The sequence below is a fragment of the Nothobranchius furzeri genome, chromosome 11, assembly GCF_043380555.1.
Source record: "Nothobranchius furzeri strain GRZ-AD chromosome 11, NfurGRZ-RIMD1, whole genome shotgun sequence".
Lineage (NCBI taxonomy): Eukaryota > Metazoa > Chordata > Actinopteri > Cyprinodontiformes > Nothobranchiidae > Nothobranchius > Nothobranchius furzeri.
Genome location: NC_091751.1, coordinates 47,618,435 through 47,640,716, shown reverse-complemented (window position 1 = coordinate 47,640,716; position 22,282 = coordinate 47,618,435). Strand labels below are relative to the sequence as shown.

At 43.7% G+C, this 22,282-nt stretch overlaps 1 protein-coding gene across 2 annotated transcripts; it reads right to left on the bottom strand.

The window, feature by feature from the left end:
• Window positions 1-3,838: 3,838 nt before the first annotated feature.
• Window positions 3,839-21,998, bottom strand: rgs20 (regulator of G protein signaling 20). 2 transcript variants are annotated; one of them, XM_070541638.1, is made up of 5 exons: window positions 21,696-21,998; window positions 5,982-6,148; window positions 5,293-5,367; window positions 4,965-5,199; window positions 3,839-4,166 (listed from the first exon to the last, which is right to left on the bottom strand). In XM_070541638.1, exons 1-5 carry the CDS (start codon window positions 21,930-21,932, stop codon window positions 3,978-3,980), a joined length of 903 nt encoding a protein of 300 aa, XP_070397739.1. In that variant the 5' UTR covers window positions 21,933-21,998; the 3' UTR covers window positions 3,839-3,977. The 2 variants fall into 2 exon arrangements, with proteins under 2 accessions (XP_070397739.1, XP_015812080.1); XM_015956594.3 differs by lacking the exon at window positions 21,696-21,998 and adding an exon at window positions 7,540-7,676.
• Between the last annotated feature and the right edge of the window lie 284 nt (window positions 21,999-22,282).

Here is a 22,282-nt window from a genome sequence, read left to right as displayed (position 1 = left end):
CTCCAGAATAAGTAAAATTATTGTGCTTTATTTTATCTTAATTAAAATGCCCACAAGTCTTTATTTTCTTGGGAGAGTAGCAGAAAAAAAAACCTAAACCATATACTGTAAACATTCACATTATTTGTCTTTTGAAAAATGTATTCTTGAGTAAACTCAGAGCAAAACGACACGTTTTGAATAGTAAACAAAAGAAGAAACAACATTTCTAGGCATCACTCCAAACCATCGGCTTAGATTGTTGTTGTGAGGCTCGGCAAAGCCGTCATCTCAGATTGCACATACGAAGTTAACTGAATGCCACCGTGAAGAGCGCACACGTTGGCAAAAGTCCGATCAACAAGCCCTGTTCACAGATCTCTGTTCTCAAACAAATATTAAATCAAAAAGGCGTGCTGTTACCACTTACAGAGCACTGGTGTACTCAAGACTAAAGCATCAGGACGAAACTTGAGTGTTAATTTGGCCAATGACAGAGACGATTTTCCAGTAACAACCGCTGCCCATGAGAAAGATGTCAGAAAACTGAATGTCAAGGCACTTCCCCATGTGAGGATCTTGTCTTTGAGTGACACGTTTGTGAGGCAACATAGTAATTCAAATAAAACTATATACTACAAGTATTTAACGCATGGCAACTCCAATTTTACTTCATGGAAACGCTTTCATCAGACACAAAAACACAGTTTATATGGTAGCTTTGGTGTTCCCGCTAACCTGTCCTGACCAAAATAACTCCCATTCATGTATTGTTTTATTATAAATGTCTAATGTTTTGCTTTATTTAACAGGTCTGTAATTTCTTACTACGTTCTTTCAAACTTTGTAGTAATTATTGCTAAACTTGAGGGTTTAATTGCTGCTTTTTTGTTTAATCTGTTAATTGCTTCCCAAAAGCTAAAACTCCGTCAGATTGACGGAACTAAAAAGACATTTAAGTGCAAATGGAGAATGACAACAAAAGCATGACAGCTTGTGAAGAACACTTGTTTGTGGCAGGATAATGAAAAAAGTGGTATCCACTCACTCTAAATCCACTTAGTATGACAACATCATCAATCATATAATAATGTTCAACTGCATTTGAAAGTCTATAGATATATGAAGATAATAAGAATTAAAATCAATATAGTATTTGCCTGTGGTTCTCATTTTTTTGCCATTTTTAGCACCCAAAGAAGAGAAACCTTACAGGAAAATTGCAGACATATGAAATAAAGTTTAAGATAAAATATTTGTAATAATATTTCATACATTTCGTGACAGTGTAATATTGTTTACTCCATCAATACATCTGGATATAATTCTTATATATGTATTTTTGCTGTATTTAAACAAATAATACAAAATAAAAATACTTTCTCTGGTAGCAGTAAACCTTTGAGGCATGAAAAAGCTAATTTTGTCCTAAACATGCAATCGTCTGTGATTAACACTGAGTCATAAAAGTCAAAACTCTCCTCTATCGCTGATTTCTCATGGAAGCAAGTTGCATCCTGTGATAAGAGCCATTCTAGCTTCTCCACACTTGTAGTAATTACAATCACACGCAGGTACGGGAATTGGAGTTGCCAAGTCGCTGCCACAGGTGCTGAAGTGTGAAGTTGGGTAACAAAAAATAAATCAAACGATGTAAAAACCAAGGTAAGATTAAACAGTACCCCACAAAGCTTCCTGCAAGTAGAGCTAACTCGTAGCTTTGACTCGAGCTTTGATTTTCATACGCAGTAAATAGATCCAGGCGTTTCCACGTAAAATACCCACAATGTCATTTAAACTATTTACAAACACATACAGTGGGGCAACAGAGCATTTGGCAACCGCTGATTGTGCAAGTTGTCCCATTTAAAAAGACGGGAGATGTCTGTAATTTTCATTCAACTGTAAGAGACAGAATGTTCAAAGTTTAGGAAGTCACATTGTATGAATTTTAAGAAGTCGTATCCTCCACTTGTTACCTGTATTAATGGAGTCCGTTTGAACTTGTCACCTGTGTAAAAGACACCTGACCACACCTTCAAACAGTCAGACTCCAACTTCCATCATGGCCAAGACCAGAGAGCCGTCTAAGGACACTAGGGACAAGATTGTACACCTGTACAAGACTAAGAGGAGCTATTACAAAAGGGAACCAGTGAAGTGAGAAGAGATCAACATCTGGAGCAGTTATTTGAAGATGGAATGAATGCAAAATCACTGACAATCCCCCTCGACCTGGGGCTCCATGCAAGATCTCACCTTGTGGAGTACATATGACCTTGATAACAGTGAGTATCCAGCCCAGTGGGGGGGGGGGGGGGGGGGGGGTAAATAACCTGAAGAGGGATGGAACCACAAAGTCATGGAGAAACCAAAGCTTTCCAAACCGCTGAACCCATATGAAGCAAATATTCCCAAAGACCAGGGGGACATTTTGCTTTGGATTTGCAGATCCTTACACTCACCAAGCAACTGTAAAGCTCATTGACATGAATTATATTTTCACTTGTTCTGCTTTTATTTGTTTTTGTGAAGCATATTGTGACTATTGCCTCAAAAGCCATGTAGACAACGTCTATGGTAAAGCTTCTGCAGAAAAACGTTCCTGGTCGCGACAATATTTCTAACGACCCCGCCCTGAAATCAAGATTGGCGCAAAGTACCCGTAATACATGCCTGATGTCAGGAAGCTTTGGAAAGTTAGTGATCTTACTCTCGAAAAGCAAGCCATCAAGATGTCTACAGCGACACTTCCGCTTTAATAAAGCTATAAAAGAATCAATCCACCCGCTCAAGCGTAACATCACTAGGACCACAATAACAAAGGCTACTATTAGTAACACACTATGTTGTCATGGATTAAAATCCTGCAGCACTTGAAGGGTCCCCCTGCTTAAACCAGCAGATGTCTGGGCCCAACTGAAATTTGTCAGAGACCACATGGATGATTCAGATGAGCATTGGGAGAATGTCATGAGGTCAGATGAGACCAAAGTAAAACTCTAGAATACAAACCCCTTTCGCCATAATTGGAGGGGGAAGAATGTGGAGTTGCATCCCAAGAACACCCAGTGTGAAGCATGAGGGTGGAACTATATGATTTGGGGCTGCTTTTCTGCAAAGGGGATAGGATGACCCGTGTTGAGGAAAGGATGACTTTAGCCATCGTGTATCGTCCGATTTTGTGGAAAAAAATCTCCTTCCATCAGCGATGAAACCTGATTTGATCTTCCTGCACGACAATGATACCAAACAAATCACCCAGGCAACGAAGGGGTGGCTGCACAAAAAGCATTCCAAGGTTCTGTAGAGGCTTAGTCAGTCTCCAAACCTCAATCCAATAGCAGAACTTTGGAGGGAGAAGTCTGTGAAGACATACAAGAAAGGTTTGACTTTGTCATTGCCAACCAAAGTATTGAGGTGATCTTTCGTTACTAAAATCATACAATGTAATTACTAGAACTTTTATACATTCTGTCTCCCACAGTTGAAGTGTAAGTATGATGAAAGTTACAGAACTCTTGTCTTTTTAACTGGGACAACTTGTCCAGTCAGTGGCTGACAGATAATCTTTGCCCCACTATAATATATATAGTTATTTATAATGTATTTAGTCTACAGTAGTAATCATTTCCCTCTTCCCAATCAATAATACAAAAAAACAACAGACCATAAAAAACTCTGAACACAAATAAAATAGATTATTTCTATCAAAAGAAAGAAACCAGAATTAAAGTGTATTCATATTCCTTTGGAGTGTTTTGCTATGTTGATCTGTAGCAGTACTTGTGATGTCGAGCCCTCGGGAGATTTTAAGACCTGAGTGTCTTCGGTCAGGTGCAGATCGCAATAGTGCTGAGATCCCTGGGAGGGGCCAGGTCTGGGACCTGGCTCATGTAATCCTACACTGAGCATCTAAAGAAGCTTTTCTTCTTGACAAAGGAGGAGGCGTGGATTGAGGGAGAGAGAGAGTTAAAAGATCACAGGTCATCACCACCCTAAGATTCAGGGGACTGCTCTGACAGAGTGTTGAGCAGGTTTTTATAGGCTGGGGAGTTCAAGTAGCGGGGATACGAGTCTCTTTGCATTAGTGTGTAGATTTGCAACTGGGCATCGTCAAACGTGTGCGAGGTGGGCTCCAGCATGTTCCGGTTAATCGCCTCACGCACACGGGAGTCGAGGCTCACCTGGAGGTGGAGAGGGTAAAACATTACAGTGAACAGTATCTTTTTCAAAGACAGTAATGTTTCATTTTTTTTAATTAATGTTTATGAGAAAATATCTTAAATCTACATTAGGATAAAATATGGTTAGAAAAAGAAAAAAAAGCTTAGCTTTGTCAAGGCACAGTTAAAAACTGAAGTTCCTGCTTCCTTTTTTATGGCTTTAACCAGTCAAAGTTGTTTTAAAATTCTTATTTAAAAAAGAGAGCTACATACATTTTATAGAATAAGACATGTAAACGGTATACATTTTAATATGTTTCATTTTAAGGTAGAAAATCAAACATTTTCAAAAATGAATAGGAAAGCTTTAAAACATTAAATAAATTATGAATTATATGAAAAATAAATCACTCTGTGTACCACAAAAAAATTAAATTGGATAACCAACACAGTACAGACATAACAAAGATAAATACATACAAATGTGATTACAAAGTTGAGCCAAGATATCCTGCTATTCTAGGAATAAAATTCACTGTGGTTTTTAATAATCTTATGTCTCGGCAGCTCTAATTACTCAATATTTTGGTCTTAAATAAGGGGAATGAGTCTTAAACCAGAGCCTTGATGTACCCCAAAGGAAGTTGGGGACACAGTTCTTTTGGCTAAATGTTAAACTTGTACACAAAACTAAGTACATTTTTTCTTAGTGAAAAGTTATAACTGCCTAGAAAACTTCCATTTATTCATGCATCACGACATTCATCTAATAATACGGAGCTTCATCCTTAAACAAATACCAAAACAAAGCTGCCACACCTCTTTAGGTGAGAGGATGGAGATGTAGTCCTCGTAGATGACCCGGGCCTTCTCTTCTATCACACTTTTGTTGGTCTCGTTGCAAAACTCCTGGCATGCCAGCCAGAAGAGCATGTTCTCCTCGCTGAACTCGGTGCAAAGAAACTGTCGGAAAGAGTTCCTCCCGCCTGGACAACTCATTAGCTTATCAAACGACTGCCCCCATGAGCACACGTCCTCCAGCGTGGGCTTAGGGCTGCACAGACAATAGGAAACAATGGATTCAGTTATTTACATGTGAAAAAACATTTATATCAGGAAGTGATTTTCTGTTGCGATCTGAGCTAACCATTCTTCACAGTCTGAGGTCCCTTCCTTGATGTCATATGATGCTTTTCGATTCTTATCATCCCGGTCTTCATTCCTAATGGACAGAGACAAACACATAAAGCTTTTACATCTAAGGCCATTACGGAAAACGATTAAGAAGCCAACAAGCAATGCAAACCTTCAAAAGAGACATATTCTATTCATTAATCTTTTATCACATGATATTACAGTTCATTGTGAATGTAAGAAACACATTTGCAGCATCAATATCTTGGTGTCTTGTGCAGGTTTAAGTTGACAGAGTATTTTCACAGGAATGCGGCTTCCTGACTGCTTTCTTTATTTTGAACTATATATGTATATATGTATATATATATATATATATATATATATATATATATATATATATATATATATATATATATATATATATCCACCATGCAAACAACATACAAGCAGAACAGAACTACAGAACTGTGGGAGCTTGCATGCAAAGCAAGGGTGGTGTTCGATCTTTCATGAATGTAATGTGGCTGTTGCTAAACTAACGTCCGCGGCTCACATGCTAATCTGTTGAGAGTGTGAGACAGAAGCTGAGGGCCTGCTGTTGAGACAGAGTGGCTCAGGCTGTGCTGCCTTGCATGCAGTGATGTCGGCCATGCTAAGCCTATAGTGAACAAACGAGTTTCACGGTTGGAGAAGGCCTACCAAGAGCAGCTACAGCAGCAGCACCAGCAGAAGCAACATGCGTTGGAGGTTCGTGGGTTGGCCTGGCCCAGCTGGTCCTGCTGGGCTGGTGCAGTTCCCCCCGTTGCCGACTCCTGCTGCACCGACATCTGCCTCTTTCGCATCTCCATCCGCTCTGATCCCATGGGCTATAGACAGTGGAGAAGGGGGAGAGGGAGGCGATGAGTTTAGCGTGTTGATGTCAGGAATAGTATGTAACTGAGATTTTGTCTCATAAGAAAAGCTCTCGGCCTGTGATGCATCAGTGTGATGGGAATCACTGCCAGAGCGACGAGTGTGGCAAGGGGGAGCACTGGGTGTGCTGTAACAGCAGAGGTGATGGCATCAAGAAATCCTGACGATCAGTCCATCCCTACCTCATTTCTTTTACTGAGAGACAAATCTGTTGATTTAAATTATTCTCACATCTGACACATGTCTGTTATGTGTGGTGCACCTGATGCTCATGTGCTGGCATGCCACTCTAAAGGAATGCTGCTGGGGGGGGGGTGTGCAGAGTTTTGTTCTGTTTCAATCCCTTTGCAAAAAATAAATGTCTATATTCCAGGCAATATCGGCTCTGCATGCTTTTTTCATCATGGGTTTTTATGTATGCAAAACTGCTGATAGTAAGCAGGAATTCCAAGCCTGGATTCAGGAACAAGGAATTGAACATCATGTAATTATATGACTATTTATAGGATTTAAACTCCCACCACACCAGGGTGGAATATGCAGTTTCAGAATAAATCCCTGGTGGATTGAAGGCCCATGCGAATAGACAGGCTAAGCTCACAGAATGACTTCTAGCAAATGTGTCATCACCAGGTCAGACTCTGCCAAATCCTGTCAGATCATTTATGTAATAAGCTGTCACTTCCAACCCACGGCACCATCCGGTTACTACCTGACACCACGATGCCATGCAAAAATGAATGAATAAATAATTACTGGGTACATTTTCTGGAGGGGAGAGGGGGCCTGGAGGCACAGCTTCCAAATCTATAAGCGCATCGCTCTTGTTCCATCACATCCCATCAATGAACACATTTGGTCATTTCTAAAATGGATCCGCAGATTCGCTCACACTCCCAGCTGGAATTCAGCCCCGGATCTTTGCGCGTCTTTTTTATTTATTTTAATTTTTTGCCAAAATGCTACGAAATATCGCGCATTTAATTCAAAGCATGACACAGATGCAGCGCGCATTGGTTTGGCTCAACGATAGACGATGAAATGGGTGGTGGGGGTGGTCGTATCCATTCAGAGAATAAATCTTGATAATAACCCCCATCACTAAAACCAACAGCAGCTCTGGGTATGCCAAATGGCTCCAACTCGTTTGGCCGCCTCGCGTTTGAGACCCTCCGAGGACCGTGGAGCTTCATCGCCCTGGACAACCACCGAAAAGACACAGCCTAGATCTGTTCAAAGCCAGCTACATAGTGACATGCCATCAAATATATACCAGGAAACGTGCTGAAACGCTCGCTCTCAATAAGCGCGTTCAATCAGACATCTGTTTGTTACCAGTACTTACAATTTCAGCATGTATGCACAGCGACAAAAGGTAAATCTTTGCCTTGATTACATCCGATGGAACATAAGGCTTTTTTTCCTCCGACCGGCTGCCTCGAGTCAGTACGCATGCGTCTTTCCTTCAACTCGTAGTAGCCCTGTGATGAGTGAACCCAACCCACACAGCGGAAAATACAGATAGCGTCTGAATTCTGTCCGTTTCCTGTGAAGAAATGGGCCAAAAACTAAATTTGAGAGCATGATTAAACAGAAAAGTGGTCTGAGAGTTGTTGGGTTCTTTACACAAATCCAGCTGAGATCATCTACAAATGTTATCCAGGTGTTTGAGAAAAAAAATCGTTCCTGATTTTGGCTTTGAAAGAAGTCGCTGTCCGTGGTGCTGAAACCAGCACCACCAAAAAGATCACCGAATTCAGCTAAACACAGAGGAGGCACATATTGACTTAGTTAAATTCAATCTGTAGATTTAAGTGCAATAAATGAACCACTGCGTTTTAATCCCCGCATCAGATTCTTTTGGTGTCCCTTTCTGTGCTAAAAACATCAAATCTACAGAAACCAAATGATAGCTCTCCGTCTTTTATTTTGATGATCATTTAATATTTTCTTGCAGACACTGCAGTTCCTTGTTCCGTCCAGTACATGACTATCTTAAGAGGAATATCTGTTTGTCTGTGAAGTAATTTAAATCTGACCTGTGAGTCAGACCAGTGTTGCTACACACATCAGATAATTTCAGATGCTTCTGTTGTTAGATCTGACGCCAGCTTTTGACACGGTTGACCACGTGATTCTGCTTGATCGCTTGGAACAATGGGTTGGGATCAAAGGGTCTGCTCTGGATTGGTTTAGATCGTATCTCCACAACAGGACATTCTGTGTTAAACTCATCGACATATAAATTGGACAATGGGTTTCCATAGGCTCCAATAACACATTTTTGAGGAGAAATGGGAGGTGGCCACCACCGCCATTTTGACCGTGTCACAGGTTCCGTCAAGCCCAGACAATTCCACAAAAGGGAAGAGAGGAGGAGCTGAGGGTGGGGCTGTAAGGCTGGGATCAACTGACAACACCCGGTCTAACTAGCTACAAGCTAACCTGAAGCTAACCCAAAGCTAACGCAGAGGTGGGAGCTAAGCTAATGGAGGTAGCAACCAAGCTACTACCGGAGTTAACTGTGCACAACACCAGAGCTTCTGAGTCAGAGATACGTCGGGCTGACCGCTGGGTAAAACCGGGTGGAACACAGAGGTCTCCGAGAGCTCCACAAGCCGGCAGCCGCACAGCAGACAAGCGCCGCTGCGATCTGAGATGTGCAGAGCTGCCGCTAGGGAGAACCGGGTGGTAAGGTTTCCATCCCAGAGCTCCACAAGCCGGCAGCACACAGAAGCCGTGATCAGACAGAGATGCGCCGAGCTGCGGGGAGGGGAGAACCGGGTGGAAAACATCGGTCTCCCGAGAGCTCCACAAGCCGATAGTCGGAACCCAGCTCCACCAACATGTTATATTTACACCCATTTTCTAAAGTGCAGCATTATGTTAAATGCACTGGGGTTTACCCTATTACATTTAAATTTCATGGTTAAACAGTACATGTTAAAATCTAAGCTCAGCTCGGCAGTGACCTAAAATACATAAATATAATTTTACTTACCAAAAAAAAAATGAAGTGGAGACTCCTTGGACGCTCTATTAGTGCAAGTAATGCTACAGCAAGTCATTTTGTCCAACAATTGCACAAATAATATCCAAAAAAGAATTCACAAACACAGAGACTCAAAATCCCGGAGCAGTTTCCAGGCCAGACCAAGGCTCTACTGAGGCCTTTCCACGGAGCTAGCTCTGTGGTCACGTGGGTCTGATGCTCATTAATTATACAGAATTTTTGGCTTTTAATACACTTAAACAGAAGAGCGAGAGAAAAAAATCACCCCCCCTCAGAGTTGTCATGAATGTAAACTAGATAATTTAAACCAAAACCATGTTTTGGAACCAGGCTGTAAATATGTTTGTTTCTGCTGTGAAATTGGTATTTTTAACATGGGAGTCGATGAGGATTTGCTCGTTTCTGACACCAGCCCCCAGCGGATGAGGGTGGAACTGCAATTTTTGGTACTTCCAGGATTGCTTCAATTTTTGAGCCGCATTGTGGGGGCTTGGTTAAACTAGGTGATGTTTTTTCTTCTTGGGAGGGGCTCCACTGGGGGGTCCCGCAGGGATCGATCTTTGGTCCTCGTTTGTTTGCCATTTATTTGATCTCTGGGGTCAATCTTTCGTAAAAATTGCCTCATGTTCCATCTCTATGCCGACGATTGTCAGATTTACTCTCCATTGTGTCAGGAGAAAGGTCTCTATCCAGTCCTTTGTGTCCTGTCTTAACGAGATGTAGTCTTGGCTAATGACCAACTATCTGCATCTGAATGAGGGAAAGACAGAGCTCATTGTTTTTCACCCCAACAGCAGGGCTGTGGGTTGTTACGTTGATCTTGGCCCTCTTTCTCCCTACTCAAAACCAGTTGTCACCAGTTTGGGGGTGAAAACTGACGCTGGGCTTCAATTTGATGCTCACATCAACTCTGTGATCCGGTCCAGTTTCTTTCATCTGAGACACCTTGCAAAAATCAAGCCTATGCTGTCGACAGCCCTCCTGGTGCGGGTACTCCATGCTTTTGTAATTTCTAGGCTTGATTACTGCAACTCTCTATATGCAGGGCTGTGTCAGTCATCACCTACAGGATGTGCAGAACAGCACAGTCAGGTTTCTGACTGGGACCAGGAAACGGGACCACATCAGTCCGGTTCCGGCCTCCCTGCACTGGCACTGGCTTGCTGTTATCTTTCACACTTTAAATTACTCGTCTTTGTTTACAATTTCTTCCAGGGTAGTGCTCCCCCCTATCTGGTCACGCTCCTGAACAGACATTCCCCATCACGCACTCTACGCTCCTCTGACCAAGGCCTGCTCGCTGTCCCTCGTTCTAGGTGTCTTACTCGTGGGGACCGAGCTTTCTCAGTCCTAGCCCCGTCACTCTGGAACCAGTTGCCACCCTCAGTCAGGCTATCCCCATCTCTGCCAGCCTTTAAGAGTCGCCTAAAAACGCACCTACTCCGCTTGGCGTTCCCTGAATGTGTATGAGTTAGGACTTCATTTATGCTGATTTTAATTCCCTAATTTTCATCGGTCTCTTTATCTCTTGTTTTACCCATTTGCTTTCTACGTTAATGTTTTTACCTCTTTCTCTCATGTACCATGTTCAGCGCCTTGGGCTTCCCGACAGGGTCGCGGAAGGCGCTTTATAAATATAGCTTTGATTGATTGATTGATTGATTGATTGATTGAATTTAGCAAATATCTCTTTTTAATCAGGATATTTGGGCATGTTTACTAGCCTGTGGCTGGGTAGGTGTGGAAAAAGAAACATTACATTTGAAAGCCAGGGGGATTAATTAACAGGAATTTATGAAATGATCACAAAATTGCTGCTTCTAATTTAAATATGTTTACATATTCATCTATGAGAAATAGATGAAATAACTTTTTGTTCTTTTTCAAGGCTTGACTTTTGAAGGCTAATGTATTTAGGGTGAAACTGGTGGTCTTTTACTAATTCCTGTTTTCAAGACAGCATCCACTGCACAGCAGTTTCCTGTAAAATGTTCTAATATAGATTTTGGGTAATACTTTACAATAAGGGTCCTTTTATTGCAGGCAAACTTGGCAGTTTTGCTTGCTTTTAGCACCTCCTAGTGTCCGTGTAGGAGAACTAAAAGTGAAATTCCTTTCCTTGCTGTACGTTGATCTTTTGTTTTTTCAATGTCTAAAACATGCAGCAAACGTGGTGGAAGCAGAATACCACACCAAGTGTGTCAGCTCTAGTCAGACAGACCAGACCGGCACTCTGAAGTGGCAAATGCGGTATTCTGGCCACAGAGGGTAGTGGGGGTCTGAGTGACATTTCAGCACATGCTGGCTGAAGAAAGTTATTTAAAATATGAAAAAGTTTCATAGCATCTCTTGAACGTAGTTAGTGCATTATTAAACATTAATAAATAAGGGGTCCCTTTATTAATGTTCTCAACATTTCTAACTTTTAAGTGTCAATAAGTTAAGGACAAAGGGCTGCTTATGTTTATGTTTATTTATTTAGCAGACGCTTTTATCCAAAGCGACGTAAAAGTTATAACCTATAGCGCATGTTGTGATCTGTGGGGAAAGCCGGAGTACCCGGAAGAAACCCACGCATGCATGAGGAGAACACGCAACTCCACGCAGAAAGGCCGCAACAGAGTTTTGAACCTGCAACCTTCGTGCTGCGAGGCAACAGTGCTAACAACTGCTCCACCATGCAGCCTGCTTAGTAAAGCATTACTTATATTGATTTTATAGTTTATTAATGCTTAATAATTAACTAATGTTAATAAAAGGACCCTTATTAAAGTGTCACCAGATTTTGCTCCAAGTCAGAACCAATAAAATAAGAAAGCCTCAGCATTTCTTCCTCTCGCTCAGCTTCTCCTCAATCTGCTCCCATATCTCCCTGTGGTTATCTGGTTCTTCTACATGCTGTTATCAATCCACACTACCTGTGACCTGTAATAATGTAAAAGACAACACTGCCACCTGAAGGCAGCGGTAACTGAAGTACTAACATAATTTTGGGTTAAATCATCAAGTACTGACTAAGGATGCCTCAAATTTTCTGAGAATCTTTAGTGGCAAAGATCATTTTTAACACACTGCCTTTCAAATTTACGTATTTTAGGAATCTTACAGCGTGTGGAAGCTTTTAAGATCAAATTTGCTTTTATGTTTTCTCACCATCTTTCATTCTCGTATCACAGATTTTTCTTTCAGCTCACTGTGTGCTGCTGTGCATCATATAATCACAAGATGGCGCTGTGCGCTCAGTACCTGCCTGTTGTAAGCTCTACTGTGACACCCCATTTTATCTACTTTATTTACACCTTGTGCATTCATGAGACTCAGTTAAGATAACTCCTGATGCAGCAGAAAAATCAATCACCCCAGCAGTCACCCCAGCTGTACATCAGGTCAAGATGAAGCACAAGAATCAGCCTCAACGGAATCCCGTCCCTTTTACTTTCTGCACGAGTCTATTACTGCCTTGTAATAGACTCACTTAGACATGAATCTGCTCTTTTTCAAAACAAGGATAGAGATCATATTTACTTTCTTTTCAAATTAATAATTCTCAGAGGCATTTACTTAGGAAGTGTCCAAATAATCAACACATCTTTACCCCCTCGTCATTTATATAAAGATCCCAAAACAATAAAAGTCTGTGAGAGCAGTGCATGCAAAGCAATGTATGACCTAAAATGCACTGAGGTCACAATGCAGAGTAAAGAAGAGACTTTATCTGAGCACACAGGTGAGATAGATTAGAGCTGTATGACAAGGAGGATAAAATATTTTCTATATGTGATTAATATGATTCAAAACACCACCTAACTTGAAGGAAGAGAGGATTTACTTTGTATCCAATCACTGCTGCAGCATTTACACATCAACACACCGTATATGGTGCATGTAACAACTTTAAAGATGAAGATTGTTGAGTCACAGCTGCAAACGTGATCTTAAATTATAGGTAGGGTGTTTTCCCCTGCCATTCATGCTATGCTAATGAATATTGCTGTTTCCTTAGGGTGTGATGATCAAGGTGCACTCTTGACAGTAAATGTCAGACTCACTTTAATAGTGTGCAATCAGTATCTAAATCATTGTGATCACATTCATAAACGGTTGAGTTTAACTTCTAAGAACACATCAGTATCATAACTTGAAGCAACAAGTTTTAATGCAAAATGACTCCAAACTTTAGCGCAATCGTTTAGAAATAAATACAGCAATCAAGAGCTCATTTAAATACATTTTAGTACCATACAGGACCAACTGTTCTAGAGCCTCGCAGAGTTTCACCCTGGAAACTTTCGCTTTATTCTTCCTGGACGTGTTCCTGAAAAGTGCAGATGCAGGATGTGGAAGTCTTTGTTAGTAGATTTTTATGTTTGAATCTCAGGAAATTTGGAGTCTAACTTCTGAGGCATCAGAACGTGATCTCCAGCTTTTGCTGAAGTGGTTTGCAGCTGGATGTGAAGCAGCTGGGACGAGAATCAGCTTTTCTAAATCCGAGGCCATAGTCTTGACATCAGAAAAAGGGTAGAATGCCTTCTCCAGGTCAGGAATGAGGTCCTGCCTCAAGTGGAGTAGTTTAAGTATCTCAGAGTCTTGTTCACGAGTGAGGGAAAGATGGAGCGTGAGTTCGATAGGTGGATTGATGCTGCGTCAGCAGTGATGCGGGCGTTGGACCGATCTGTCGTAGTGAAGAGAGAGCTGAGCCGCAAGGCAAAGCTCTCGATTTACCGGTCAATCTAAGTTCCTACCCTCTCCTATGGTCATGAGCTTTGGGTCATGACTAAAAGAACGAGATCAGGGATACAAACGGCCTAAATGAGTTTTCTCTGCAGGGTGGCTGGGCTCTCCCTTTGAGATAGGGTGAGAAGCTCAGCCATCTGGAATAGGAGATAGGAGTAGATCTGCCGCACCTCCACATCGAGAGGAACTAGTTGAGGTGGCATCTGGGTGCCTCCTGGATGCCTACCTGGTGAGGTTTTCCAGGCACATCCAACTGGGAGAAGACCTAAAGGAATACCCAGGACACACTGGAGAGACTGTCTCTCGTCTGGCCAGGGAACACTTTAGGATTCCCCTGGAGGAGCTGGCCCAAGTGGCTGGGGAGAGGGATGTCTATGCCTCACTTAGGCTGCTGCCCCGTGACCCGACCACAGATAAGAGACTGAAAATGGATGAATGAACTTGGATGGATTCTTAAATGTGCACTTCTTATCTAACTTATGTCTCGTCTGAGCTTTTTTCATCCCATTGAGAGGATTTAAGCAGTTATTTTTATCAACATATTCACAAGTTTATTAAAAGAAGGTGGTTTAATCTACTTCAGACAAATTAGTTTTCTAAAAATAAGGTGAACATGTGTGCTATTTCAGAACCTGTCATTTATAGTTCCATTATAACGGCCATGTTATCTGTGATATTAGAAGCTGAATGCAACAGATGAGATGGAACACTTAATGCAAACTCAGACACAAACTGACCTAATCATTCAATATCTGGGGTGTGAGTTGAGAGAAAGACAAGATACTCAGCAACTGACAACATCGACTTTGCTCACAGACCCTGATGATTCGTAATCTGCGGGCTGAGAGCCTCTTAAAATCAGTGTGAATGAAGGTTTAATCAGAGAGAAGGAGTGAAAACACCTGTGAAGAGATGAGGGACCTTCGTTAGCGTTATTAAGGACTCTTGTGCTTTCCCCCTCCATTACAGACTAACATGTTATGAAAAGACATCTTCACTAATTCAGATTGGAAATTTTACTTGTTAAACCCATGCATTAACATTTATTAGGGTACATTTTGTTTAATAGATTTGCATGTTTCTTTTATGGTTGACTTTGGAAAGGAATAGCTTCAGGCGTCTGGCCACAGGAATGTGTGTAAACTATGCTGATGACCCAAGCAGAGTCTTCTCTTGCTTTGACCTCCCAGTCACATCCGAGAGCAGTTCCTGGTCCTTCCAAGCCCTTCCTGCGTGTGAATAGCAGCTGAAAGCATTTGGAAATCTTTAATCATCCATTTATCAGGATTTCTTGTCAAACTTCTCACAATCAGTTTCTTCGATGCGTCTTAATGAAAGTCACACGGATGCAAATGGAAGCCTTTGTGCGCTTTTTAAAGCTGCATGTCTTTTTAGAATTCTAGCAGCTTGAGTCACACTATTTCTAGACACACTATCTTCTTTTAATCTCCTTAAGTCTTGTTTAGGCTGGAAGTACGTCTGTAAATAGAGAGAAGCAAAAATGGGCCCGCGAAGCTCAGTCTGGAGCTAGAAGGAAGACATGTGCATCAACTGATTTTAGTTTCAGTATTTATTTTTAAAAAATCAAGATGTTTGAGGAGTGGGGACATGTTGCTACACTGGTGTTAACAGACATAATTAAATATATTAATGCTACGGACCTACAATGAGTTATCACAGCTTATTTTTGGAGCCACAAAGCCAAATCGTTCCATCGAGCTGCCTGAATGATGGTTTTAACCCTTCTGTTGTGTTAGGGTCAAAATTGACCCGTTTTCAAGTTTAAGTGTGTAAAACGTACAGTTTCCTTTTTTGTCCTGGAATGAGACGTCATCTAATCCTCAGACACAACAATTTAAATGCAGCAAAATCAATTTTCACAATTTTATTCAGTTCTAAATGTCTCAGAAAAAAAAAATTACGGGTCTAAAATGACCCGGCAGAGAAAACTTGCTGCTGTGTGCGTCACTTAACCCTCTCGGGCTCAAAATAAGTTTTGAAAAAAGGACGAACGACTAAGTCCTTCAGGGGTACTTCTGAGTTAAAAAAAAATGCTCATGAAATACGTATGTGGAGTAACCAGGTAGGCAGGTTTTAACGTTGCACGTCTGCAACGCCTGCCTCCAGAGGGTTAAAAGCTATGGGTTGCTCTGATGATCAATTGTGGCCCAATGTGCACAGTTATGGCCCACATCACTCACACACACACACACACACGCACACACACACACACACACACACACACACACACACACACACACACACACAGTTCAAATTATGGTTTGTTTTCATTGTTTCCATTGTTTAGATTTTGGTTAATTCAGAACAACATACCTGCGTTAACACCAAATTATTTTCAATGTTCAGTTTATGGTCATTGCAGGTGCATGTGCTCGCACACAACCACACACACAGTGTTGTTTATCATTGTTCATTTTATGGTTAAATATTTTGGTTAATTGGTCTGGTTAAACAAAATTTTGTTTTGTGAAAAAAATAATGACTTGCTATCTTTATTCCACCATTTATCTATGCGGGTCTGTTTTGGAAAACCTCACCAGGGAGGCATCCAGGAGGCATCCTGACCAGATGCCCGAGCCACCTCAACTGGCTCCTCTCGATGTGGAGGAGCAGCGGGTCTGCTCCAAGCCCCTCCCGGATGACTGAGCTTCTCACCCTATCTCTAAGAGAGAGCCCAGCCACTCTGCAGAGAAAACTCATTTCGGCCACTTGTATCCGCGATCTCGTTCTTTCGGTCAATACCCAAAGTTCATGCGGGCTTGCGATTGGCTGCATGTTTAAATGACGTGAAGGGCTGGCTGGCATCCAACTTCTTAAAGTTAACTGAAGAGAAGTCTGAGTTTATTGTTTTTGACCCCCGCAACCACCATGGCTCTCACCCTGTTTGTGACCTTTTAACCCTCAACCCCAAACAGTGTGTGTCAAGTCTCAGTGTAAAGCTGGATGATGAACTCACAATGGCCCCACAGATAAACTCCGTAGTGAGGTCTTGCTTTCATCAGCTTCGCCGCCTGACTCGCCTCAGACAAATCCTGAAACGGAGGCATTTGGAGTCAGTCATCCATGCCTTCATTACCTCTCGCCTTGACTACGCAAATGCCCTCCTAGTTGGTGTTCCGGTCTCTGCCCTGAATCGGCTGCAGGTCGTCCAGAATGCTGCTGCCAGGTTCTTGGCAAATACACACCGACGTAGCCATATTACCCCTGTCCTGGCACATCTTCACTGGCTCCCTGTCATTTTAAGAGTACAGTTTAAGTTATTGACTATCTTTCTGCCCTGCTCACTCCATATGTACTCACACGCATGTTGAGGTCGGCTGACCTTTTGCTGCTGTGTACGCCGCGGATGCGATACAAATCGCGGGGTGAACGAGCATTTGTCCATGCTGCCCCAAAGCTGTGGAACTCGTTGCCAATTGGAGTTCGGCAGGCTCCATCACTGGCAGTTTTTAAATCTCGTTTAGAGACCCACTTTTATGATTTGGCTTTTAGACAGTGACTCGTTTTAGTGTTTTATTGTGTCACGGTTTTAATGTGTTCTTAGTATTCATCATGTTTTATCTGCTTTGACTGGTATTTTTATCTTCTGTTTTAGTTCCTTCGAATGGTCGTGTTTTGTTTTAGCCTGTGAAGCACTTTGGGCAGCTCCCATGCTGCGTTTTAAACGTGCTATATAAATAAACTATGGTATGGTATGGTATGGTATGGTATGGTATGGTATGGATGATAGGTGAGGGTAGGAACGTAGATCGACTGGTAAATTGAGAGCTTTGCCTTCTGACTCTGCTCTCTCTTCACCACGACAAACCGGTACAATGCCCGCAGCTGTCATGGTCTGTGTCTGTGTCTGTGTCTCTTTGTGTTCCTCTTGTGTCCCCTGGTCTTCAGCCCTCCAGATATTCCCTCTCAGGTCTTGTGTTCCTTCAGTCTCCCCACCATAATTTCCATATGTCTATTATTCCAGTTTTGTGTGTGGTGTGTGTGTGTGTGTGTGTGTGTGTGTGTGTGTGTGTGTGTGTGTGTGTGTGTGTGTGTGTGTGTGTCCTTTCCCAGTTAGGTCTGGTGTCATCTCCTGCTCCTCCTCCCTGATTAGTTATCACTTTCACCTGGTTCTCTCCCCTCACACATGCAGCTCATCATCCTCCCATTATGCCCCAGTGTATTTAAGCCCTGTCTTGTCTCAGTGTCTTGTCGGTCCATTGTTGTTTTGTATGTCAGCGTTTTCTGGTGCTCTGTGTGAGCCTTTTGTCTCGTCCCCAGACTTTGTGCTCTAGGTGAGCTTTCGGTGTCCTGTGCTCCAGGACTTTTGGATTTTTGGCTCGCAGCCTTTTGGATTTATTTTTGTTGTCATCCTACAAATAAAGGGATTTATTCTTTACATCAACTCCTGCCTCGAGTCATCCTGGGTATCTGCATTTTTGGGTCTTAACCATCCCCTTAACGTGACAGCATCACTGCAGATTCAGCACCAATCCGCCAATCGATCTCACGCTCCAGTTTTCCCTCACTCGTGAACAAGACCCCGAGATACTGTAACTCCTCCACTTGGAGCAGGACCTCATCCCTGACCCGAATAAGGCAATCTACCCTTTTCCGAATCAAGACCATGGTCTCAGATTTAGAGGAGCTGATTCTCATCCCAGCTGCTTCACACTCGGCTGCAAACCGCTCCAGCGAAAGCTGAAGATCACGTTTTGATGAAGCCAACAGGACCACATCATGTGCAAAAAGCAGAGACCTGATCCTCAGGCCACCAAAACAGATGCCCTCCACACCTTGGCTGTGCCTAGAAATCCTGTCCATAAAGGTTATGAACAGAATCTGTGACAAAGGGCAGCTTTGGCGGAGTCCAACTCTCACTGGGAACGAGCCCGACTTACTGCTGGCAATGCTGACCAAGCTCTGACACCGGTCATACAGGGACCTAACAGCCCGCATCAGAGGGCCTGGTACCCCATACTCCCGGAGTACCCCCCACAGGACCCCCGAGGGATGTGGTCAAACGCCTTCTCCAAATCCACAAAACACATGTAGACTGGTTGGGCAAATTCCCACGTACCCTCAAGGATCCCCCTAAGGGTATAGAGCTGGTCCAGTGTTCCACGGCCAGGACGATAAACACATTGCTCCTCCTGAATCTGAGGTTCAACAATCCGACGGACCCTCCTATCCAGAACCCCTGAATAGACCTTACCAGGAAGGCTCAGGAGTGTGATCCCTCCATAGTTGGAACACACCCTGCGGTCCCCCTTTTTAAATAAGGGGACCACCACCCCGACCCCGGTCTGCCAGTCCAGTGGGATTGCCCCCGATGTCCACGCGATATTGCAGAGCCACGTCAGCCAACACAGCCCCACAACATCCAGAGCCTTAAGGAACTCCGGGCGGATCTCATCCACCCCTGGAGCCTTGCCACAGAGGAGCTTTTTAACCACCTCAGTGACCTCAGCACCAGAGATTTGAGAGCCCAACTCAAAGTTCCCAGACTCTGCTTCCTCACTGGAAGACGTGTCAGTGGGATTAAGGAGGTCTTTGAAGTATTCTGCCCACCGATCCACAACATCCTGAGTAGAGGTCAGCAGCATCCTGCCCCCACTATAGATAGTGTTGGAAGTGCACTGCTTTCCCCCCCCCGAGGCGCCGGATGGTGTACCAGAAACTCCTCGAAGCCATACGGAAGTCTTGCTCCATGGTGTCACCGAACTCCTGCCATGCCCGGGTTTTTGCCTCAGCGACCACCTGAGCTGCGTTCCACTTGGAATGCCGGTACCCGTCAGCTGCCTCTGGAGTCCCACAGGCCAAAAAGACCTGATAGGACTCTTTCTTCAGCTTGACAGTATGGGGGTTGTCACCACGACAGGCACTGACGATCCTGCAACCACAGCTCCGGTCGGCTGCCTCAACAATGGAGGCATGGAACAGGGTCCATTCAGACTCAATGTCCCCCGCCTCCTCCGGAACATTTTGGAAGTTCTGTCGGAGGTGGGAATTGAAGCTCCTTCTGACAGGAGACTCTGCCAGACGTTCCCAGCAGACCGTTGCAACACGTTTGGGCCTGCCTGGTCTGACCGGCATCCTCCCCCACCATCTGAGCATACTCACCACCAGGTAGTGGTCAGTTGACAGGTCAGCCCCTCTCTTCACCCAAGTGTCCAAGACATGCAGCCGCAGGTCAGATGAAACAACAACAAAGTTGATCATCGAGCTGCGGCCTAAGGTATCCTGGTGCCAAGAGCACATATGGACACCTTTATGCTTGAACATGGTTTTCAATATGGACAATCCATGACTAGCACACAAGTCCAATAACAAAACACCTTTCGAATTCAGATCGGGGGCACGTTCCTCCCAACCACACCTCTCCAGGTCTCACTTCTGTTGCCCACGTGAGCGTTAAAGTCCCCCAGCAGAACGAGGGAGTCACCGGAAGGAGCACTCTCCAGCACCCCCTCCAAGGTCTCCAAAAAGGGTGGGTAGTCTGAACTGTAGTTTGGTGCATAAGCACAGACCACAGTCAGAACCCATCCCCCCACACGTAGGCGGAGGGAGGCTACCCTCTCATTCACCAGGGTAAACCCCAACATACAGGCACCAAGATGGGGGGCAACTAGTATGCCCACCCCTGCTTGGCGCCTCTCAATGGGATCACCTCCGGAGTGGTAGAAAGTCCAACCCCTCTCAAGGAAACTGGTTCCAGAGCCAGAGCCATGCATTGAGGTGAGTCCGACTATATCTAGTCGGAATCTCTCAACCTCACACACCAACTCAGGCTCCTTCTCCACCAGAGAGGTGACATTCCATGTGCCAAGAGCCAGCTTCTGTAGCCGAGGATCAGACCGCCAAGGTCCCCGCCCTCGACTACCACCCGTCACACACTGCACCTGACCCCTTTGTCCCCTCCTACGAGTGGCGAGCCCATGGGAAGGGGGACCCACATTTCCTCTTCGGGCTGTGCCCGGCCGGGCTCGATGGGTGAAAGCCCGGCCACCAGGCGCTAGCCAATGTGCCCCACCTCTAGGCCTGGCTCCAGAGGGGGCCCCGGTGAGCCACGTCCGGGCGAGGGAACACGGTTTCCATTTATATAATTCATCATAAGAGGTTTTCGAGCTGCTCTTTGTCTGATCCCTCACCTAGGACCTGTTTGCCATGGGTAACCCTACCAGAGGCATAAAGCCTCAGACAACTTAGCTCCTAGGATCACCGGGACACTCAAACTCCTCCACCACGGTAAGGTGGCAGCCCAGGGAGAGGACTAAGCCAGCAATTAGCTGAAAAACGACATTTGAAGAAAACTGGTGATTTTAAGCATTTTCAAGCATTTTTAAATCATGGCTTCAAATGGACCCACTAACACCACAGGTGTAAACAGCTTTCTAACACAATACAAGGGTTAAAGGAAAAAAGACATAAAAGTAAAACATGTTTTCAAATGCAATCATTTTTTAACTATGAAATATTTCTTATGCTGCACCTTCTGCACTGTAACTGCTCACCCTTTAAAATTGTCTTTTCTCTGTTTCTTAATTCTGAACCAATTAATTTGGGTATTTAATTAGATCTAAATTTTTATGTGCATTTTAATTGTGCTATCACATGGTTTTAGTGTTCTTGCTTCTCACTAATGGAAAGCACAGTGAATTGCTTCTGTGTATGAAATGTGCTTAACCAATAAAGCTGCCTTGTCTCGTTTCAATTTGAAATTGATTATCATGATAAATAATAAAAGTCCATACCTCTGGACATACCATTTCCTGTTCTTCTTGGTCCGGGGCATTGTAGCTGACTCGGAGGCCCACACTCTGGCGACAGGCCCGTGCAAATCCCTGTACGCACCGCCACATCAGGACCCTGGTCCGTTTGATCCCCCGCAGCACAGACGTGGGCCTGATCTCCCACTGCCTCAAGCACATGGCATGCTCTAACCTGGGAGCCTCACTCACTGCATGAAGCCCAAGTCTGTTTGGAACCATGAGAAATCCACGCTTCCTTTCTTCTTATAGCTCCAGTGTTGTCTGATCTACAAGACATAATGACAAGAGGACAAACACGAGGGGGGACAGCATCTGCGACTCTCGCGAAGCAAAGAGTGTTTACAAGGGAGAAGGCATAAGGGGATTAGGTGTGTGTTCTCACTAGTTGCAATCCTGATTCCTCTCTTCACTGCGTATCACCAGTTTAGGCCAGATTAAGCCTGGAGGTCCTAATCTCTCAACTAGATGGACAGAGAGGAAAGCTAGTGAGACTTGGGCTTGTTTATGCTCCGGATTCTCTTGTATCATAACAGATTAAATTATTGACCAAATTTTCATTACCAAATCGA